The 21,136-nt window shown below is 51.0% G+C and overlaps 1 protein-coding gene across 1 annotated transcript in view; it reads left to right on the plus strand.

The window, feature by feature from the left end:
- GPD2 (glycerol-3-phosphate dehydrogenase 2) overlaps positions 1-21,136 on the plus strand; it is a 52,526-nt gene that overhangs the window by 682 nt on the left and 30,708 nt on the right. Inside the window, exons 2-4 of the mRNA XM_063401070.1 lie at positions 11,390-11,497; positions 18,400-18,568; positions 19,998-20,122. Coding sequence (XP_063257140.1) covers positions 11,396-11,497; positions 18,400-18,568; positions 19,998-20,122 — 396 coding nt within the window. The 5' untranslated portion in view covers positions 11,390-11,395. The remainder of the gene's footprint in view (positions 1-11,389; positions 11,498-18,399; positions 18,569-19,997; positions 20,123-21,136) is intronic.

Genomic DNA, 21,136 nt, shown 5'->3' on the forward strand with positions numbered 1-21,136 from the left:
TGGTTCTATGATCTTATACAGCAGCTTTCACTACCAAGTGCTCTCAGCCTCCTTCCCATGTTTTATTTAAGCTTTTGGATGGAAAAAAAAAAAGAAAAAAAAAAAAAAAAAGGAGAGTGTGGCAGTCTTTTGGAAGCGGTGCAGAGCCCCTGGCAGCTGTCCCGTGTGCGGGTCATCCCTGGGCTCCCTGAGAATGTCCCACAGCGACAGGTCCAGCCCCAGTGTCTCCCTGTCCAGGACAGCTGCTGTGTGCTGTGGGTATCTGTATATAATAAATAAGGAGGCTGCAGAGCTCATTAACTATATTTTTTTTTTCTTGGATGAAGCTGATAGAAATAATATCTCTCATTATCAAAAAAAAAAAAAAAACCAAAACTGAATTCTTGGTATAAAATAGCGCAGCTGTAGTTACACTGAACTTTGTAAAATGAAAGTAAGTTGTTACTTCCACTGAACGTACTCGTGGGACCATTGCTCTGTGTCCTAAACTCCTCAGACTTGTTACCTCTGTTAAGCAGTCAGTAAATGTTTGTAAGCCCGATTCTACAGGAAAAGATGTAAATGTGTGTGTGGAGAGCTTGGGTTCAAAACCAGGCAGATTTACCCCCTGCTTGCCTTCCTCTCATGTTACTGTGAACAGGTAGTACAGGTCTGCAGCTGCTCTCACCTGCTGCTGGGAGGCAGGGGCTCTCCTCCCTCCAAAGGAGATACATTTTCCTCTCTTCCCTGCTCCTTTCCACCCTTTTCCTCTCTTATTCGTGGTTACAGTTCTTCAGGAATTTTCAGTGATGGGCAGTGACTGAGTAGCCAGTAAAGACTTGGTCTGGTATTTCAGGATCTTTCTGTGTTAATATATAAAGCAAAGTCCAGTATTGACCCTTCAAGAGCAATAACCAGAATATTATTCATTTTAACGTTAGGCAATTAGCAGTTTACTTAGTCTGAAGTTGGATGGAAGTATTGAGTGGGCATAAAAAGTGATTCCCACCCCTTGTATCTAATTTGTGGCATTAGTTTGGTTGTATATATATGGATTTACACTTTGTTGTGCCTAATTATGTGTGTGCACAGGAGCACAGTAATAGTAACATATTTGTGAACTAGACCTTGCTGCATTATGTAGTATTTTCTCTAGAGACCATTTCTACCTGCCGACTGTCCCCGACAGGAATTTAGGGAGCCGGCAGGACGTGGTCAGTGCAGAGGCCATTCATGGAGAGCAGTTTTCCAAAGGACAGCTCCTACAGGTTCCTTGCTGCTGCCCGCTTTGTCTCCACACAAGTCTCTGCAGGCTTTAGCAAATATTTGAAAGAAATGTGCGTTTTCTGCTGTCAGTTTGCAGTTGTGACTTTTGCCTTCCACTTGCAGTTGATGGTTTCAAAACAGGGCTTGGCATTTCCAAGCAGCTCAGTTAGGCAAGATCTTCCTTGTGCTGGTGTTTGTTTGTGTGCTGGAGGTGGGAGCTGGGGAGTTCTTTTGCCTCTTTCTGGGCTGTGTACCCTCAGTCTCAGCCAGAGCTGTGCCAGCCTGGTTGTGCAGATCGGCTGAGCCACTGGATGTGCTCGGCCTCGTGGTTGTAGTTGGAACCTGTGTTTTTCCAGGGATTAGCTGTGTCATGGTGGGTGTGCTCCTGCAGTGGATGTGAGCACGAGAGTGCTGATCCCTGTCCCTGCCACCCACCTGGGACCCTCTGGCTGTGCTCTGGAGAGTGGGACACCACGGCCAGGGTTGGAAACGTGAACAGGCTGGGCTCTGCTCCAGGGAACAGGGACAGGAGAGGGAACAGCCCCAGGACAGCAGCAGGAATTTCCCCATGGAAAGGGAGCTCAGGCCTTGGCACTGCCCAGGGAGGTTTGGAGTGCCCATCCCTGGAGGTGTCCCAGGAATTCCTGGAGGTGGCACTTGGGGACAAGGTGGGCATCGAGCACAGCTGGGACTCCATGGGCTGGGAGGGCTTTTCCAACCTCAGTGTTTTTGGGGATTCTGTGAAATAAAAATTAAAGGGTGGGAAAAGAAAGCTGAAGCAAGTGGGACAGAAGTGGAAGATCACCCTGTAAGGAAGAAAGGATTCCTGCAGTTCCACTGCCCCGTGGGTGTTTGTGGCTCAGACAGGAGCCCCTTGGGGTAAACACTGGGGGAGCACAGAGACCACAGAGCTCTTTGCCACAGCAGCTGTTGGGCTCTAGGGCTCCACCAGTTAGCTCTCGGTAATGGAGATGCAGCCTGTTTCTTCCAAAAAGCTTCACTTTAGGAAACAGCTTTTGTTACGTAACAAACAGACAGTTTGTAATCAGACCTCTTCCACAACATCCCAGTATTGATTTTGGAAACTTTCCATATCCCTAAATGGCTCTCTCTGAGCCAGGTTCCCGAGCAAGCGTGGAGCTCTGTCTCCAGGGGTTTCCAGGTGAACTCACCCTGAATCACAACCAGATCCTGTGGATGGAGTCCAAAGTCTTGAACTGGGCTGATTTATTTGCTTTGGAAAGCTTCTCAAATGAAGCATTGATTCTGATTTCAGAGTGATTCTGAACGCAGGCCCCTCCTCCAGGATTAGATTTGCATGTGCTATCAGGTCTCAATCTGTATCCCAGGATATAAAACTAGGCTACTTCCTTGCCACACCTAGGTATTCACCTAATTTGTAGCTATTTTTTTGAGTAGGTTCCTGTTTGTATGTGCAGGTATATGTCCAGTCTTGCAAAAAGCAAACCACTTTGTTATCTAATCCTTGCTCCTTGAGTCTTTGACTAGGGAGTGGAAGGAAAAGCATGGATAAAGGGCCAGCATTGGGATCGAGCTGAACTGGCAGACTGTCTATTCAAATATCTGCATTAAAAATGAGGGGAATGAAGAATATAAAAAAAAATGGGAAACAGCTATAAATTAACTGTATCTGACAAGAGCATTTCTTTCTAGTGACAGTAATTGGCTTATAGTCATTGTATTGTGTGTGTGGTTGATGGCTGGTATTAACCCCCACCAACAGAGAAAGCAAGAGTGACTCTTTGAAAACTTTAAGCAACACTGGCACAAGAACACAAACGTATGGAAATCATCCTGCACACATTAGTCGGTGATCAGGCTGGAGACCAGGCTTCCCATTCTTTCCAGCAGGACAGCAGGGAATTGAAATGCTTTAATCTAGAACTTGATAAATATATTTTGATGTTTGTATGCTAGGCCATTGGTGTTTTTTTATATTCTTGCTAGTCCTTAGATACAGTTCTTGGAGTGTATGACTGCAGCCATCCCTGTCTGCAGTGTTGCCTCATTCCCAGAAACATGCTACTGTCTGGCAAGGCTATTGTATTGAAATTCCAGGAGGGATTTGCACATCAGACTTTTCCCCTCATCATCTGTAAGTGGGAGGGTAAGGAAGCAGAAGAAAAAGAAGTGGTTAGGCCAAAATGCAGACACTCGAAAGAGGAGCCAAAAAAGTTTGTTCCTTGTGGGACAGAGTTTACAGCAGTAGTTCTGTAACTAAAGCATCATCTAAATACTCATCTGAAGATATTCCCCACTCATCTAAAGCAGATCTTGGTGTCTAAGTGCTGAAGGCAGATGAAGTAGTTAGTTGGAAGCAGTAGGACCAAGAGAAGGAGTGAGGATAGGATACCTATTTTCTGCTTCGTTTCTCCTTTATTTTTGTGCCTAACAAGTGCTACAACCACTTTTGGGCATGGGAGCCGAGCTGGTTGCCTGGAGCGTGGGAAGGACTTTCCCCATATGGTAAAGTGCTGCTCGGCTTCCACTTACCGGCACAGGGTGGCCTGGGGCTTTGGGAGTTTAAATTCTGTGTGCAGAATGACACATCTGTGGGGTGACCCTGTGAGCTGTCTGGTTATCTCAGGTTGTGTTCTGTGCTCGGTTGGAGAGGTGGTCGTGGATAATGACTTTAATTGCCGTGCCCTAAGTTGTGTTTGAGAGCCCGGAGTGACCCTGGGGGCTCCAGGAGAGGCTCTGGAGGGTGGCTGTGGCTGTGCTGTGCTGGGACCCTCTGGAACCCTTCCTTGGGGTGTGTTGTTCCAGGTCTGCCTTGCAGGGGAAGCATCTCCAGCTCGGGCTGGTTTAAGCTTTAATCAGTTCCTTTCCAGCTACTTCAGTAGTGCTGGCCTGACATCGAGTGTGACATTAACCACTCCCGGCTGCTCAAAGGCACACCAGAGACAGCTTGCTGGATGACCTGGTTAAGAGGCTGCTAATTGCGCTGTTTTCTGGTTACATCCCCTTTTTCTGGTTAGTCGGCCACTTCCTGCATTGGCACACCCTGAAACTGCCGCTGACAGACCATAGAGCTTTAAAGGCTGAAAGTGCCCCAGTCACAGCTTAGCCGTGGCCTCGCTGCTGCTGTCACCACCGTATCAGCAGTCCGAGAGGGATGAGAGCTGGGTGGGAGGGAGCTGAGGCAGGGCTGCAGCCCTTTGGAGAGGCAGGAGCAGTGCAGGACTCTGAGCCCAGCCCGGAGGGACATCGGTGTGCGCCTGTCATCGCCCCAAACTCACCCGGGGAGCTTTGGGAAGGAATTGGACAGTGCTCCTGCACCCCCAAACTCATCTGGGGAGCTTTGGGAAGGAATTGGACAGTGCTCCTGCAACCCCAAACTCATCTGGGGAGCTTTGGGAAGGAATTGGACAGTGCTCCTGCACCCCCAAACTCACCTGGGGAGCTTTGGGAAGGAAGAATTGGACAGTGCTCCTGCACCCCCAAACTCATCTGGGGAGCTTTGGGAAGGAAGAATTGGACAGTGCTCCTGCACCCCCAAACTCACCTGGGGAGCTTTGGGAAGGCAGGAATTGGACAGTGCTCCTGCACCCCCAAACTCACCTGGGGAGCTTTGGGAAGGCAGGAATTGGACAGTGCTCCTGTGCCCCCAGACTCACCTGGGGAGCTTTGGGAAGGAAGAATTGGACAGTGCTCCTGCGCCCCCAAAGTCACCTGGGGAGCTTTGGGAAGGAAGAATTGGACAGTGCTCCTGAGCCCCCAAACTCACCTGGGGAGCTTTGGGAAGGAAGGGATTGGACAGTGCTCCTGAGCCCCCAAACTCACCTGGGGAGCTTTGGGAAGGAAGAATTGGACAGTGCTCCTGCGCCAACGGCAAGTTATGCAAACGGTAGTGGAGATGATTATAAGTTTTCTATTTTTAAGCCTTGCCTTGAGTGACTCACTTTATTAGATGTGTTCGTTTGCAATGGAATGCGAAGCACCCGGATTCCATGGTAATGGCCTCGTAAGGCACACGGAATACAACAGAACAGATTGGGTTTCTCCTCCCGATTTGCCGGGTTCTGCATCTCCGAGCCGTGGCTGATGGCGGCTCACGCTGCTCGGCAGCCTCGATCCATCTGTCCCTGAGCTTCTGCTGCAGTTCTCATCCTGCTCACCCTCTAGCTCACGGCTCTGGGGCTCACCTCCCCACCATTCCCCTTCATTCCTTTCATTTTTTCCCCCGGCTTTGGCCGTGGGTTGCTCGGATCCAGCCCCGTATCTTTGTAATTAGAAAGTACCTGAGCAGAGAAGCGCTGCAATTGTGGCACTTCCCTTCCAGCCACCTGCTGCCCCGGGTGGGAGGGATTGCACAAGGAACACGCAGACAATACTCTGACAGCGGGCTGGGCCGGGCATTACGGGAAGTGAGGAAGGCAGGTCAGTGCCAGGAGCTGTGCCAGCCCCGTGAGCGCTCGGGGTTTGTCATGTGGGACACCCTGTTCAGAAGCATCTGCTGAGGACGGGTGTTGAAACCCCTCCTTTAAAAACAGGGTGTCAGTGGTGCCTTGTAGGGTTTTGGGTTTGAAACACGGAGTTGAAAGTGAAGACACCCCGTGTCCAACACTTATACAGTGCCTTTCTTCCTGGAAGGTTCCAGAGAGCTCTGCAGAATTGAAGCAGACATGCTGGGCACAGTGTAGGAGTGCGTTCATTGCTGACGTGGAGCCCTCGCCTGTGACACAGCAGGTGCAGGCTCTGATACCTGGGCAGGGTCACCTGGGGCCCTCTCTGGGGCAGGAGCTGGGCACCAGCCTGGCTCTGCAGTGGGACACTCCTCTGGAAGTGGCTGCTGCATGTTGCTGTAGTGCCAGTGAGTGTGACGGAGCTGCTGGTTAAGGAAAGCACCGAGGAGTTCCCACTGTGACTGGGGTCTGTATGAACTTCTGGAAATTGAAAGCAGGAACTTGTGCTGATAAATCTTTTGTGTGGTTTCCATTTTGTGTAGACTGCTCTCCCCACCCCTTTGTGTCCTTTCAGGTTTAAAGCCTATTTCTTCTTATCATGAAGCCTTTAATAGCAGTTTGAGCTAATGTCCTTCTGAATCTTTACCAGTGCTCAGCTGTTTGTGGGAACTCTTCCCTGGGGTTATTGAACTCCGTGGACAGATGACTCTATGAAGTAGCTACTCCTCGTGACATGCTCCTGGCTCTTCCCACGCCAGTCAAGGGCTCCTGCTCCTGCCCCAGCTTGTTCTAGAGCCTGGCAGGGACCTCAGCCCATCCTCTAGGTGAGGCCGTGGGTCCAAAGGTGCCATTTATGGCTGCTGGAATCAAGGATAAGGCTTGACATGCAGATTCACTGTGTCAGATGGCACTGACAGCACTAAAACACTCTGAACTGCTTTTAAAGATGATTCAGAATATTTGTGTGATGGAAAGATGACATATTTCTGACTGTAGTGCTTCTCATGCTGGTTGCTATTATAATTTTCATTAAAGTAAAATCCCATTTCTGTCACAAGCTATTGATCTCAGCTTGGAAGAGAGGCAGGTTTCAGTACCTGCTCACAGAAGAGGAGGGTTTGTAAGCGTGGGCTCTTCCCTGGTCCAGCCTTCACAGGAACCACAAGGACTGCATTCCTTCCCCTTTCATTCTTCTGCTCTGGGGTGTATCCTGCTCAGAGCTGGCAGGAGCCTTCCACAGCCGTCTGGGGCAGAGCTGGGGGAAAATCCCATGAGTGTCAGTCCGGAGCCTCTCATTTCTGTGTGGCTTTGTGGCCGCCGAGGCAGCGTTCATATCTCCCTCCTTTCCAGAGGAGCCATGTGCCATTCCCTGCCTGCAGTGCCGTTCCTTTTGGGAAAAGCAGAGATGTGCTGTGCCCTGGCAGAGCCTGGGGCAGCCTGGCACCGTGGGGCCCAGGCTCTGCCCACCTGCACTGCCCTGAGCTCACCTGGCCTCATCCAAACACATCCAAACACATCCACCCAGCTCACAAATGCATCCAAACACACCTACCCAGAGCTGACAAATGCATCCAAACACATCTACCCAGCTCACAAACACATCCAAACACACCTACCCAGCTCACAAATGCATCCAAACACACCTACCCAGCTCACAAATGCATCCAAACACACCTACCCAGCTCACAAACACATCCAAACACATCCACCCAGCTCACAAATGCATCCAAACACACCTACCCAGCTCACAAATGCATCCAAACACACCTACCCAGCTCACAAATGCATCCAAACACATCCACCCAGCTCACAAATGCATCCAAACACATCCACCCAGCTCACAAATGCATCCAAACACATCTACCCAGCTCACAAACGCATCCAAACACATCCACCCAGCTCACAAACACATCCAAACACATCCACCCAGCTCACAAATGCATCCAAACACATCTACCCAGCTCACAAACGCATCCAAACACATCCACCCAGCTCACAAACACATCCAAACACATCCACCCAGCTCACAAACGCATCCAAACACATCTACCCAGCACCCAGCTCACAAACGCATCCAAACACATCTACCCAGCTCACAAATGCATCCAAACACATCTACCCAGAGCTGACAAATGCATCCAAACACATCCACCCAGCTCACAAATGCATCCAAACACACCTACCCAGCTCACAAATGCATCCAAACACATCCACCCAGCTCACAAATGCATCCAAACACATCTACCCAGCACCCAGCTCACAAATGCACCCAAACACATCCACCCAGCTCACAAATGCATCCAAACACACCTACCCAGCTCACAAATGCATCCAAACACACCTACCCAGCTCACAAACACATCCAAACACATCCACCCAGCTCACAAACGCATCCACCCAGCTCACAAATGCACCCAAACACATCCATGCAGAGCTCACAAATGCATCCAAACACATCTACCCAGCACCCAGCTCACAAATGCATCCAAACACATCTACCCAGCACCCAGCTCACAAATGCACCCAAACACATCTACCCAGCTCACAAATGCACCCAAACACATCCATGCAGAGCTCACAAATGCATCCAAACACATCCACCCAGCTCACAAACGCATCCAAACACATCTACCCAGCACCCAGCTCACAAATGCATCCAAACACATCCATGCAGAGCTCACAAATGCAGGCTCGAGGTTCCCGGATGCAATTGAGCTGTTCCAGGTGTAAAAGCACCGTCTGGTTGGAAGGCCTGTCTGGCTTTGTGCTAAGCCCTATTTTCCTTTCTCTCCTGAATAAGCTTCTCTTAGGGATGGTGAGCAAGATTGATGTGGCAATTTGAGCAGCCGGGCTCCGGGGAGAGTCCTTTTCTCGGGAGAATTGCCTGTAATCGGCTCTCAGCTCTGCGGAGAGCTAATGCAGCACGCCCCGGGGCCAGGTGAGGAGCAGGGAGCCCCGAGGGCAGAAATCCTCCTGCACAGGGACACCACCAGTCCCTTTCTGCGTGTTAGAGATGCCACCTCCGTGATGAAAGGGGGAAAGCTGTGCCCTGTGGCACATCTAATGTCACTTCAGCGGGGCTGGAGCAGCTGTACCTGCCCTGAGACTGCGGTCAGGTGACAAGCTGGTGTAGGTGACAATCACTGAGCCTCTTAGACAGTGGTTTGTGTACCTTGTGCTCGAATTCCATGGAAAGGAATGGTGTAACTCTGGCAGTTTACCCTAGTGTCCAAAGTGAAGTCTCAGGAGAGGTCCAAGCCAGGGGACCAGAAGCAGGGGTGGGTATTGTCTGTGCTTGCAGGAGCCCTGCTTCTGAACAGGGATTGTGCTTCAGCCATCACCCTTCCTCCTGAGCTCACACAGCATGGAAAGGGCACGCTTCCCTTTGTTTTCCTGCAAGCCAGCATCTCTGCAGACGTGAGACAGCTCCTTGGAAGATGCTAATTCGTTCCTTTTCCACTCCCTGGATTGTGGTGTTCCAGCACAGGCGCTTGGAGGGTTTCAGGCTCTCAGAGCGACTCCTCTGCTGCTGCGTGAGGGATGTGAAACTGCTGTGGTACTGCCAGCAGGCCTCCTGGGAGAGCAGGGCTGTCATTGCTGCCTCCTGGGAGCCTGGGCAGAGGTGTGTGTGTCCTGCAGTGCTGGGTGGTGGGGGCAGCTCTCCTGCTCCGTCTGCGAGGCTGCAGACAGACGGGAGCGATGCCAATTGTCTGAGCCTCTTCTTCCCCTGAGCCACGGGGGTGTTCCAGCTGCTCTTTCAGTTCCTCTGCTCTCCTGGGTTCCACCCCGTGATACAACTTTGTGTCTGTCCATGGTCTTCCTCTCTGTTTTCACAGAGGTGCTGTAGTGTTTGAGGCCAGACCTCCGCAGTGACTTCCCTCCCAGGAGCTTCCTTGGCTGGGGTTTGTCTGTCGCCTTTCCCTCTCACTGCTCCCTGTCACAGCACAAGGGAAAGATGAAGCTGATCTTTGTGACCACAGTCAGAAGTACATGGAAAATGCGATACAAGAAAGGCAGTCATGGTGGGAGTCTCCAAGGGCATAAATGCCCGCTTTGGAAAAAGTTATGGGAAGCTGCAAGTCTTGGCCTTCTGTACGTGATCCCTTACACAGTTTGTACACACAGCAGCTCTGCATCAGTGCCTGCGCCAGAAACTGTGGGGGGGATTTCCCCCACGCTGAGGGTGCTGCAGACAAAGTGCTCCGGGAATGAGGTCAAGGTTTGGATCAGGAGGGACTTCAAAACTCATCTCGTTCCATGGGCAGGGACACCTTCCACTGTCCCAGGCTGCTCCAAGCCCCAGTGTCCAGCCTGGCCTTGGGCACTGCCAGGGATCCAGGGGCAGCCACAGCTGCTCTGGGCGCCTGTGCCAGGGTCTGCCCACCCTCAGAGGGAGGAATTCCTTCCTTTGAGGCGTTCCAGCCTGGGAACATGTTTCTGTGTATGGCATGTGCAGGTACAGGAGCAGTTCGGTGCAGTGCCCTGGCTGTGTGTTTGTGTCCTGACAAGCATCAGGGGAGGCTGCCAGGGCCGTTCCTGCCAGCCTGGCATGGGGAGCTGGCTCCCTGCTCCTGGCCCAGGGCTGCTCCCCATGCCTGCTGAGTGTGCTGGTGCTCCAGCCTGGGCACACACACATTGTCTGCCTCTGCTTTAAGCGTTGTTGGTGCTAAATCAGCTGTCTGGGCGCTGCTGGGGAGTGTGTGGCTGGCCAGGGGTGTCCCCGTGTGCGGGGCCCGGGTGCTGGCAGGGTCCCCAGATGGGAAGGACGCTGTCCCTAACGGGGCCGGGATGCTGGCAGGGTCCCCAGATGGGAAGGACGCTGTCCCTAACACGGGCCCGGGATGCTGGCAGGGTCCCCAGATGGGAAGGACACTGTCCCTAACACGGGCCCGGGATGCTGGCAGGGTCCCCAGATGGGAAGGACGCTGTCCCTAACACGGGCCCGGGATGCTGGCAGGGTCCCCAGATGGGAAGGACGCTGTCCCTAACGGGGCCAGGCAGGACGGAGGGGCTGCGCCTGCTTAAGATTCAGCTCAGTCCCATGCAGATTTGTCATTCAGGGTCCGAACACTGGGTCTATTAAGAATTTGCCTGACCCACATAGGGCTGGTTTCAAGCCCTCTGGAGCTGGGTGGTGAAGTTCCACCCTGCTTTGGAGCCTCTCGGTCCTGTCCCTGTCCCTGTCCCTGTCTGTGCTGCTGCTTCTCGCCGAGGGCCCTGCTCTGCTGCACCGCCCCGGGGTAGGACAGCTGGGCTGCTGGGCAATTCCTGCCTGGAAGGCAGCAGGAGCTGGAGCAGGAGGTGGATGGGACAGGCAGGGAGCTGGAGGAGGTGGTGTGGAGCCAGTCAGGTCTGCTGAAGTGTTGGGATAAGGGTTTGGTGGCCCTATGGCTGGGGACAGGCTGTTCCTTGCCCAGGGATTGGCAGTACTTGTCACCTACTCAGGGTCATTGTGGGGTGTGTATATTTACTCTGACCTAAATACTCTTTCATCCTTCAGCTTTCTAAGCAAACACCAGAGCTCCTTGGCTTGCCTCTGTCTAGACTTTGTTTAGAAGTTATTAATATTGCAATGAAAATCTGTAATTAAGACATTGCCACTCTAAATTTCAACTTGTCACAACATTGTCATTAGTTTCTTCAAATGGTCTGTTTTGTGTGTACCAGATCCTGACATGGTAAAACTGCCAATTAATTTTTATCTTCTTTTCTTCCAGTAAAAGATGGCATTTCAGAAGGCAGTGAAAGGAACTGCTCTCATTGGAGGAGGTGCCATAGCAACAGTTTTTGGCCTCTCTCAATTTTCTCAGTATAGAAACAAACACGTAAGTATTAATTATGATTTTTGATAAAATAGGAAACTTAAAATCTGTCAGAGCATATGTCAGGCTTGTACAAATAGTTTTAAAAGATGACCTTTGGGTGCCACTGGGGGCTTTACTTAGTTGCAGGAGGAGTGGGAAGACCTGGCTGAAGTGAAAATGCTGTCTGGGCAGTGTTTTCAAGCTTAGAACCTGGAAGTGAAACCACCAGCACCACCTCTGAACATTCCAGCTTCAGCACAGTGCTGGTGCCAGCTTCTGCTGCCTTCCTGGGGCTGACAGGACGTGTGCCAAGGCAGTCCTGGGGCAGGCTCCTGCTGCCTCTGGTCCTGCAGGTGCTCCAGGTGACAGAGCTGGTTCCCCAGCAGGGAGGGGTGATGCTGCAGCCCTGTCACAGTAAAGCAGCGGTGCAGGAGGAAGTGCAGCACATCCCATGCCAGTCTATGACTGATCTTGCTGTTGGAGAAAGCAGGTTTCCCTGGATATCTGCTCCTCACAGCAGGCTTGCAGTGGCTGTGCTCTAGAGCTCCCTTCTCAGTCGTTGCGCCATGGACTTGTTTTGGTTGGGAAATTCCTCCAGGATTCCAAGTCCAACCATTCCCCCAGCACTGCCAAGACCACTGTGACCCATGTCCCCAAGTGCCACATCCACAACTGTCTTTACATCCCTTTTCTGGCTGTTTCCGTGGGGAGAAGGAGGAGGAGCAGCTGGGAATGAGATGAGTCATTTCTGGGGAGCCAAGCTGGGAAGTGGATAAGGCAGGATTCTTATGGCTTCAGATACTGTTGCAGAAAATAAACCCCAGCATTTCAAGTGAGCTCCCCATCGGGCTGCCTGCCTTGCTCCAAGCTGGTAATGCTCTCTCCAGAGTCTTTATCCCAGGGTTTTACAGCCTGGCTTCATTACTGTCAAAAATGGCAGCTGCAGCTTTTAGGACTGTTAAATAAGAGGAGCTGGAAGGGAAAAGTCACCTGGAGAGCTCACTTGTTGCTTATTGTCTGCAGTGTTCCAGAATTCAGGGAATTCCTCTTTTTCTGGGGATGGATGGCCCCTATGAACTTCCAGACACCAATTAAACCCCAGGGTTTTACAGAGCGTGATCGTGGTGTCAAAATGACAGAACCACTGGTGCTTTAATCCCAACTAATTTCTCTATGCTGACACTCTGGGTCACATTTATACAACTGGGGTTGAATCATTGAATCCCAGAGCAGTGTGGATTGGAGGGAGCCTTAAAGCTCATATCATTGCACCCCTGCGCCATCCCTGGCAGTGTCCCAGGCCAGGCTGGACAGGGCTTGGAGCAGCCTGGGACAGTGGGAGATGTCCCTGCCATGGCAGGAGGAGCTTTAGGTCCCTTCCAACCCAAACCATTCTGGAATTCTGTGGTTTGGCCCAGGTGGCACAGTGATTTCACCAGCTCTTCCAGCACTGATGGGGACAGAGCATTGGCAGTACCAGATCCTCCTGCTTCCTGACAGAACTGCTGCATTCTGGTTTGCTGGGCCTTTATTTGCTGCATCAACCTGAGCAGGCTGGTGCCAGGTGTGAGCTGAGGTGTTCTTGCATATGCCAGGCTGAACTGGAGACCACTGGTGGCTTTTCCTTCCCCTCTCCCCTCATGATCCCTAAGGAGAAAGGAGGTGCTTTGGTTTGGAGCTGTAAGATTCTGCTGTCCTTTCCCAGTCCAGCTCCTCCTGGTGTGTGAGTGCATTGTGGTCAGTAGAAATTGCTCAGCAAGGTGAATCCAGTAGTGTGATAATATGATAATGCATCAGGGTCTGCTCTGGGGAGTTTTAATTACTGTATTTTTTTGTTTAAACGAATAAGGATGATGAATTTGACTCTGCAAGCCTACCTGGAGATTTACAGTAGCAAATTAACGAGAGCATTGGCTTATGGATTACTGGATCACTTTATAACTTGATGATTAAATTCAAACTGCCAAACTAAATTCCTCTCACTAAGAGCGTAATCAAAACCATTCAGGGAACTCTTGCCTGAGAAATTGTAGATATAAACAGCAATTGCTTATTTCAGTAAACACACTTGTTCACTGCCAAACTAATCACGTTACTGCAGATGGAATCCCTGTGTGCAGCTTTTCTTCACTCCCCCATTTAATTGACAGCAAGATGCATCATATCTATATCAATTCCTGGTACTAATCACTCTGCTCATATTCCAGGGCTAATCTCCCCACTCTGGCTATACCGGGGGCTGGATGCTGGGGGCTCTGCTCTGGGCTCTGCTACGAGCCATTTGTTGTAAATAATGGGTTTATAAACAAACCAGAACATGGAGTCAAACCCACCTGATGCCACTATTCACTGAACTCCAAATCTGTCTTTTCTGGTGTTCTCTTGTTTTCCTGAAGTTAAGTAGTATGCTTGGAAATTTCCCTGGAAATGTAGTGCAAAGTAAGTTTGGAGGTGGGGATTTTCCTTCTCTAGAGCTCGTGGAAGTTGAGCCAGCCAAAACACGTGCAAGATGGGGTGTTTTTAGTGTTCCCAGTTTCCTGCTTGTCACTGCTCTCTGGGAGTGGCAGGGTGGCATTTGAGGTCCCTTGCAACCCAAGCCATTCTGGGATTCTATTACATGTTTTTATTATACTTTGGGGATATAAAATTTTTATAGCAGTGCTGGAGCTGAGAGGGCCAGTGAGAGAGCAGGGCAGGAGGAGGAGGACGTGGGAGTGGACAGAATTCCATGGCCAGAAGGATAACAGGGAAGCTGAATTTCCTTGAAGTGCCCAAACTTTGTCCCTCGTGCGGTGATCTTTGCCAGCAGCCACACGACAGTGTCAACACAGAGGCTCATCAGGATTCACCCTGTGCCTGGCAGCTCCGTGTGTGCTGAGGGCTGTGTGTGAGGGCTGTGTGTGTGTGTGAGGGCTGTGTGTGTGTGTGAGGGCTGTGTGTGTGTGTGAGGGCTGTGTGCTGAGGGCTGTGTGTGTGTGTGAGGGCTGTGTGTGTGTGCTGAGGGCTGTGTGCTGAGGGCTGTGTGTGTGTGTGAGGGCTGTGTGTGTGTGTGAGGGCTGTGTGCTGAGGGCTGTGTGTGTGTGTGAGGGCTGTGTGTGTGTGTGTGAGGGCTGTGTGTGTGTGTGAGGGCTGTGTGTGTGTGTGTGTGAGGGCTGTGTGTGTGTGTGAGGGCTGTGTGTGTGTGTGAGGGCTGTGTGTGTGTGTGAGGGCTGTGTGTGTGTGTGAGGGCTGTGTGTGTGTGTGAGGGCTGTGTGTGTGTGTGAGGGCTGTGTGTGTGTGTGAGGGCTGTGTGTGTGTGAGGGCTGTGTGTGTGTGTGAGGGCTGTGTGTGTGTGTGAGGGCTGTGTGTGTGTGTGAGGGCTGTGTGTGTGTGAGGGCTGTGTGTGTGTGAGGGCTGTGTGTGAGGGCTGTGTGTGTGTGTGAGGGCTGTGTGTGTGTGTGTGAGGGCTGTGTGTGTGTGTGTGAGGGCTGTGTGTGTGTGTGAGGGCTGTGTGTGTGTGTGAGGGCTGTGTGTGAGGGCTGTGTGTGTGTGTGAGGGCTGTGTGTGTGTGTGAGGGCTGTGTGTGTGTGTGAGGGCTGTGTGTGTGTGTGAGGGCTGTGTGTGTGTGTGTGTGAGGGCTGTGTGTGTGTGTGAGGGCTGTGTGTGTGTGTGAGGGCTGTGTGTGTGTGTGAGGGCTGTGTGTGTGTGCTGAGGGCTGTGTGTGTGTGAGGGCTGTGTGTGTGTGTGAGGGCTGTGTGTGTGTGCTGAGGGCTGTGTGTGTGTGTGAGGGCTGTGTGTGTGTGTGAGGGCTGTGTGTGTGTGAGGGCTGTGTGTGTGTGTGAGGGCTGTGTGTGTGTGTGAGGGCTGTGTGTGTGTGAGGGCTGTGTGTGTGTGTGAGGGCTGTGTGTGTGTGTGCTGAGGGCTGTGTGTGTGTGTGTGAGGGCTGTGTGTGTGTGTGTGAGGGCTGTGTGTGTGTGTGAGGGCTGTGTGTGTGAGGGCTGTGTGTGTGTGAGGGCTGTGTGTGTGTGTGTGAGGGCTGTGTGTGTGTGTGAGGGCTGTGTGTGTGTGTGAGGGCTGTGTGTGTGTGTGAGGGCTGTGTGTGTGTGCTGAGGGCTGTGTGTGTGTGAGGGCTGTGTGTGTGTGTGAGGGCTGTGTGTGTGTGCTGAGGGCTGTGTGTGTGTGTGAGGGCTGTGTGTGTGTGTGAGGGCTGTGTGTGTGTGTGAGGGCTGTGTGTGTGTGTGAGGGCTGTGTGTGTGTGTGAGGGCTGTGTGTGTGTGTGAGGGCTGTGTGTGTGTGAGGGCTGTGTGTGTGTGTGAGGGCTGTGTGTGTGTGTGAGGGCTGTGTGTGTGTGTGAGGGCTGTGTGTGTGTGAGGGCTGTGTGTGTGTGTGAGGGCTGTGTGTGTGTGTGTGTGTGTGAGGGCTGTGTGTGTGTGTGAGGGCTGTGTGTGTGTGTGAGGGCTGTGTGTGTGTGAGGGCTGTGTGTGTGTGTGAGGGCTGTGTGTGTGTGTGCTGAGGGCTGTGTGTGTGTGTGTGAGGGCTGTGTGTGTGTGTGAGGGCTGTGTGTGTGTGTGTGAGGGCTGTGTGTGTGTGTGAGGGCTGTGTGTGTGAGGGCTGTGTGTGTGTGAGGGCTGTGTGTGTGTGTGTGAGGGCTGTGTGTGTGTGTGAGGGCTGTGTGTGTGTGTGAGGGCTGTGTGTGTGTGCTGAGGGCTGTGTGTGTGTGTGCTGAGGGCTGTGTGTGTGTGAGGGCTGTGTGTGTGTGTGAGGGCTGTGTGTGTGTGAGGGCTGTGTGTGTGTGTGTGAGGGCTGTGTGTGTGTGTGTGAGGGCTGTGTGTGTGTGTGAGAGCTGTGTCTGTGTGTGCTGAGGGCTGTGTGTGTGTGTGAGGGCTGTGTCTGTGTGTGTGAGGGCTGTGTGTGTGTGTGAGGGCTGTGTGTGTGTGTGTGAGGGCTGTGTGTGTGTGTGAGGGCTGTGTGTGTGTGTGAGGGCTGTGTGTGTGTGTGAGGGCTGTGTGTGTGTGTGTGTGTGTGAGGGCTGTGTCTGTGTGTGAGGGCTGTGTGTGTGTGTGAGGGCTGTGTCTGTGTGTGCTGAGGGCTGTGTGTGTGTGAGGGCTGTGTGTGTGTGTGTGTGAGGGCTGTGTGTGTGTGTGTGAGGGCTGTGTGTGTGTGTGAGGGCTGTGTGTGAGGGCTGTGAGCACCGGGTGATGAGCAGAGCAGAGCAGAGCAGAGCAGAGCAGAGCTTTGCTGGAGCTGGGCACAGCTGGGCACAGCTGGTCGTGTGCCCTGTGCAGCTCCCGCGTGCCCCACATGGTCTGTGGGGACAGAGCTGATCCCACAGGGATCACCACACTTGGGAAAAAACACTGGGCATGCCACAATTCTAAATCTTAATTTTTCTTTCTTGTCCCCAGTCCCTCTGCAGCTCTCCTGGAGCCCCTTCAGGCCCTGGCAGGGCTCTGAGCTCTCCCTGGGGTTTCCCTTCTCCAGGGGAACATTCCCAGCTCTCCCAGCCTGGCTCCAGAGGGGCTCCAGCCCTGGAGCAGCTCCAGGCCCTCCTCTAGATGAGTTAGATCCTCAATATGAAGGGAAGGACTCCGTCTCCAGCCCATCTTTCCCCATGGATTGAGTTGTTCCACGTGCAGTGAGAGTGTTTCCTGCTGCCCTCAGTGATTTTCAGGAGCTGTTTGTGTTACAGTCAGTGTCATCCCAGACTGCAGGATGAACCTGGTCATTAATTATCTTTGGAATATGCACTTCCTTGAGTCATGGCTACTACTTACTGGATTTTATTTTCAGATCTATAGTAGAGAGAGGGACACAGAACTAATGCATTTAAATCATGACACTGCTGAGGAATGAGCAAATAATTCTGAACAAAAATATTTAGGCTGCATGCACCATATAATCTGAACTGAGGCTTTTTGTGCTTGGCTGGAAAGGAGTTTCTGTGGTTTGTCACTTGAATTTTTATTAGTCTGCTCTTTCCTGTCTGGGAGATCTGGACAGAAGCTATTCTGCATAGTAAAGTCTGCCATTTGGCCTGGAGTCTGGGCCTAAATTAGGTCTTAAATTAGGGTTAAACAGGTTTTTCTGGTGCTCAAAGTGTTTATAATTTTCAAGAAAGTGTGGAAATGTTTAGAATTCAGCTTAAGTTGGTGTTAACAGCAGAGAGCCTTTAGAGACTGCTCAAACCCTTCATGCTTAAGCCATGGTCCCTGGTAGGTGACTGAGCATCAGCCCTTCTCTCCCCACACTGCACAGACAGCAGCACTGGCTCCGGGAATTTCAGCCCAAAGAGATTCCCGGGGCCATTCCAGGAAATGTGAACCTGGCTGGAAACTGCCACATTGTTGAGCTCTGTCACTCTAGAGTTGTATTTTAACGTGCTGTAGGACATAAACTGCATTGCTGAGAAGTTTCTCAAAAAGGAGGTGAAATTAGAGCTCCTTTGGTGTTTCAGGTACTGTGTTTGACAATCCCATCACTCCTGAACCTCATCAGACTCAAGTTTGTATTAATGCCACTGTGTGAGATGTAAAATGTACACTCAGCTCAGCATCCTTTGCTGTGGGGAATTTTTTGGTAGGGAGTCAAAACCCAATCATGGGTCTGTTTATTAAAATGCTGCCTTTGTAATGTTTATTAAAATAATAACAGCATCCTGTGACATTTGAGTGTGCCTAGAAGTAATCGATACAGGTAGTAACACTTGAGTATGGTGTTACACTGAGGTGGGCAAGATGAAGTAAAGGTGTGATAGCACTTCATGGGTTTAGTACTGTTTGCTCCTCAATGTTTAATATGATATTATTGTTAAATTTGGGGGAGGTGGCTGGGAATAAGTGAGTGTACCTTTCTGGTTCCAGAAAAGGCTGTCTCCTGGGGGCTGTCTGTCCCCCGTGTGTGTGTGTACAAAGCGCCAGGCCTCACGGGCTGTGTTCCGTCTGCAGGGTGCCTTGGTGCAGGTGCAGGCTGAAGAGGATGCCCCGGTGAGGATGGAGCACCTCCCCTCCAGGGAGGAGCAGCTGGCGGCCCTGCAGAGCGGCGCCGAGTTCGATGTCGTGGTCATCGGCGGCGGCGCCACGGGCTGCGGCTGCGCCCTGGACGCCGTCACCAGAGGTACAGGCTGCAGCTGCAGGCCAGGCCCCTTCCCGGGGCGCCTGGCTTGTGACAGATGTGTCAGACTGGCTTTTCAAAGTGCTCACAGGTAGAGGATTGGCTGTCCTGGCTAGGAGACCTCTCTGGAGGAGCCACGCAGCAGAGCCGTGCTCCCATTGTCCACCTCTGGGGAACTGGGCAGAGCAGAGAGCCCTGAAGCTCTCAGGCTCTTTAACCTGGACGTGTACCTCAGAAACAGAGGCTAAACCTGGCCCCAGGAGAGCCCTTTAGTCTGAGCTGGAAAACGCTTACCCAGGAGGTGTGGTGATACCAAATGGATAAAGCAGTGGGGTCTGACCACAGGGAGATAAGTCCAAACTCCAACCTGGTTGTTATATTTAATAACACAGGACAAAGATCTTTTCACTTCTGCCTCTGCTGTGCTTTGGCAGCAAATGCAGTTGTAAAGCAGACAGAAATTATTACAGTTAATCTCTTTATCCTTTTCTTGTATATACTGGTTGTATCAGTAGGTTTCTGAGGTGTGAAATATTCACGGGCATTTGGTTAATGAGTTGTGTCTCGTTGCTGTTCATTCATGGAACTTGCTCTTTTATTGTGTTTGCTTCGCTTAACAACAAATTTTGCTTTTCGTGTGTTTGATAAATCTTCACCAAATTATTTCTGATTGTGTCCATTAATCTTCAGTCACATTCGACAAAAATAAATTGCTCTGATCTTTCTAAGTTACCAGTAATAATTAGATTTTTTTAAGGCCATGAAAGTTTTGGGCGACGAGTAGATGTTCAAACCCCTGTGTTGGCACTGCTGAGGCCCCCGGGTGCTGTGTCCAGTTCTGGGTCCCTCATGACAAAAGGACATTGAGGGCTGGAGCGTGGTTGGACTCAGCGGTCCTGGAGGGCTTTTCCAGCCCTGGGATTCGGTGATGAAGGCTGATCAGGCTATTTCCTGTGTATGTCAGAATTCCAAGGGTGCCCCATGCCCTCCCCTGCTTTTGGGCACCTCTGAAGCAAACTCCAAGTGAGCAGAGCTGCCAGTCGTGTCCCTCTCTGGAATGCCACTTAAATTGCTCGTGAAGAGGTTTGGAGCTCTCTGCTGCAAAGGGTTAAAAGTGTCCATGGAGCCCCTCTGTTCCTGCCATGCATCCAAGCTCTCATTTCCCTGGGGAGCATGGCCCCGTAATGCCTTTCCATTGTGAAATATCCAGCTTTTAATGTGCTGCTGTTTGAGTTCTGCTTTGACTTTTCCCTCAGGAAGGAGGCTAAAATTTTTCATTACAATATAGACAGTGCACTACACTTTGAATACAAATTCATCCATGTACAGAGTAATTTTTCTTGTGATTGTCTCTACCCTAGAGAAGTGTCTTTAATGAATTACATACAAATTGTGTAATTTAAGAAGTTAATTTGGTTTTCTGGTAACACAGGACTAAAAACAGCCCTTCTAGAAAGAGATGATTTCTCATCGGGGACCAGCAGCAGGAGCACTAAATTGATCCACGGTGGAGTGAGGTACCTCCAGAAGGCCATCATGAATTTGGATTTCGAGCAGGTAATTTTTTGTGCTGGTTGTTCAGCAAGAATTGCTGGTAGACACTTCCTTGTCCCAGTCAGAGCTGAGTCTCCTTCTGAGCTTTCCAGGGCTGGATTCCAGTGCTGTATTCCACAGCCACTGTGCATGGGAAGTGCCTTCTCTGGGAGCTTTCCAGTGCTTTGATGGGCAGTGCCATTGCCGTGCCTCGTAGGCTGTGGGGTTTGGGAAGCAGGCAGAGACAGGGCTGATCTCAGAATAAAAAGAGCTTAAAATAAAATAAAACGATACAGGTAATGGCATGAACTGGGGGGAGTGAATGGCTGTCCTGTTCTGGAATGGGGAGAGAAAAGATGGTAAATGAGTGATTGATTTTGGAATGGGGGAAAAATATTGTAAATGAGCGACTTATTTTGGAATAAGGGGAAAAAGGTGGTAAATGAGTGATTTATTTTGGCATGGAGAAAGAAAATATGGTAAATGAGTGATAGTGTATAAATGCTTTTGTGCATTCTTGTGTGGGTGGAAGCCCGATATTCCTGTTTTGAGGAATCGTATTGTCTTCCCATGGGAATCTCTCAAAATATGTTTTAGTGGTTGCAATGCTGCTGCAGGAATGGTAATTTTTCAGGGGAAAATATCCAAACCCTGCTGTTATCCACCTATAGAAACCCACCTTTTCTGCCAAAGAACACCTCCAGGCTGATGCACATTGATTGGTTTGGAGAAGAACCCTTCTGCAGTTGCAGCTGGGAGTTAGGATGAGATTGAACTCTGAGAACTGGCATGGAGCTGGGCTGTGGGATGAGTCCTAGCCCTCCTGAAGTGCCTCCTGCCCCTTGTGCTGAGCTTTGTGTTCAAATGAAAAAATCACTCAGCTGTGCTGCCAAGACACCAAGATGAAACTACTGAAATTTTATTTTATTGGGGATCCTTTTCCTGAACCTTGGGGTTTCTCAGCAGATCACAGCATGCTTTTGAAAGCCCAGTAACAATGGTATGAGGTGTTGATACCTGGATAAAGTCTGTTATTGA

This window comes from Prinia subflava, chromosome 6, assembly GCF_021018805.1.
Source record: "Prinia subflava isolate CZ2003 ecotype Zambia chromosome 6, Cam_Psub_1.2, whole genome shotgun sequence".
Classification (NCBI taxonomy): domain Eukaryota; kingdom Metazoa; phylum Chordata; class Aves; order Passeriformes; family Cisticolidae; genus Prinia; species Prinia subflava.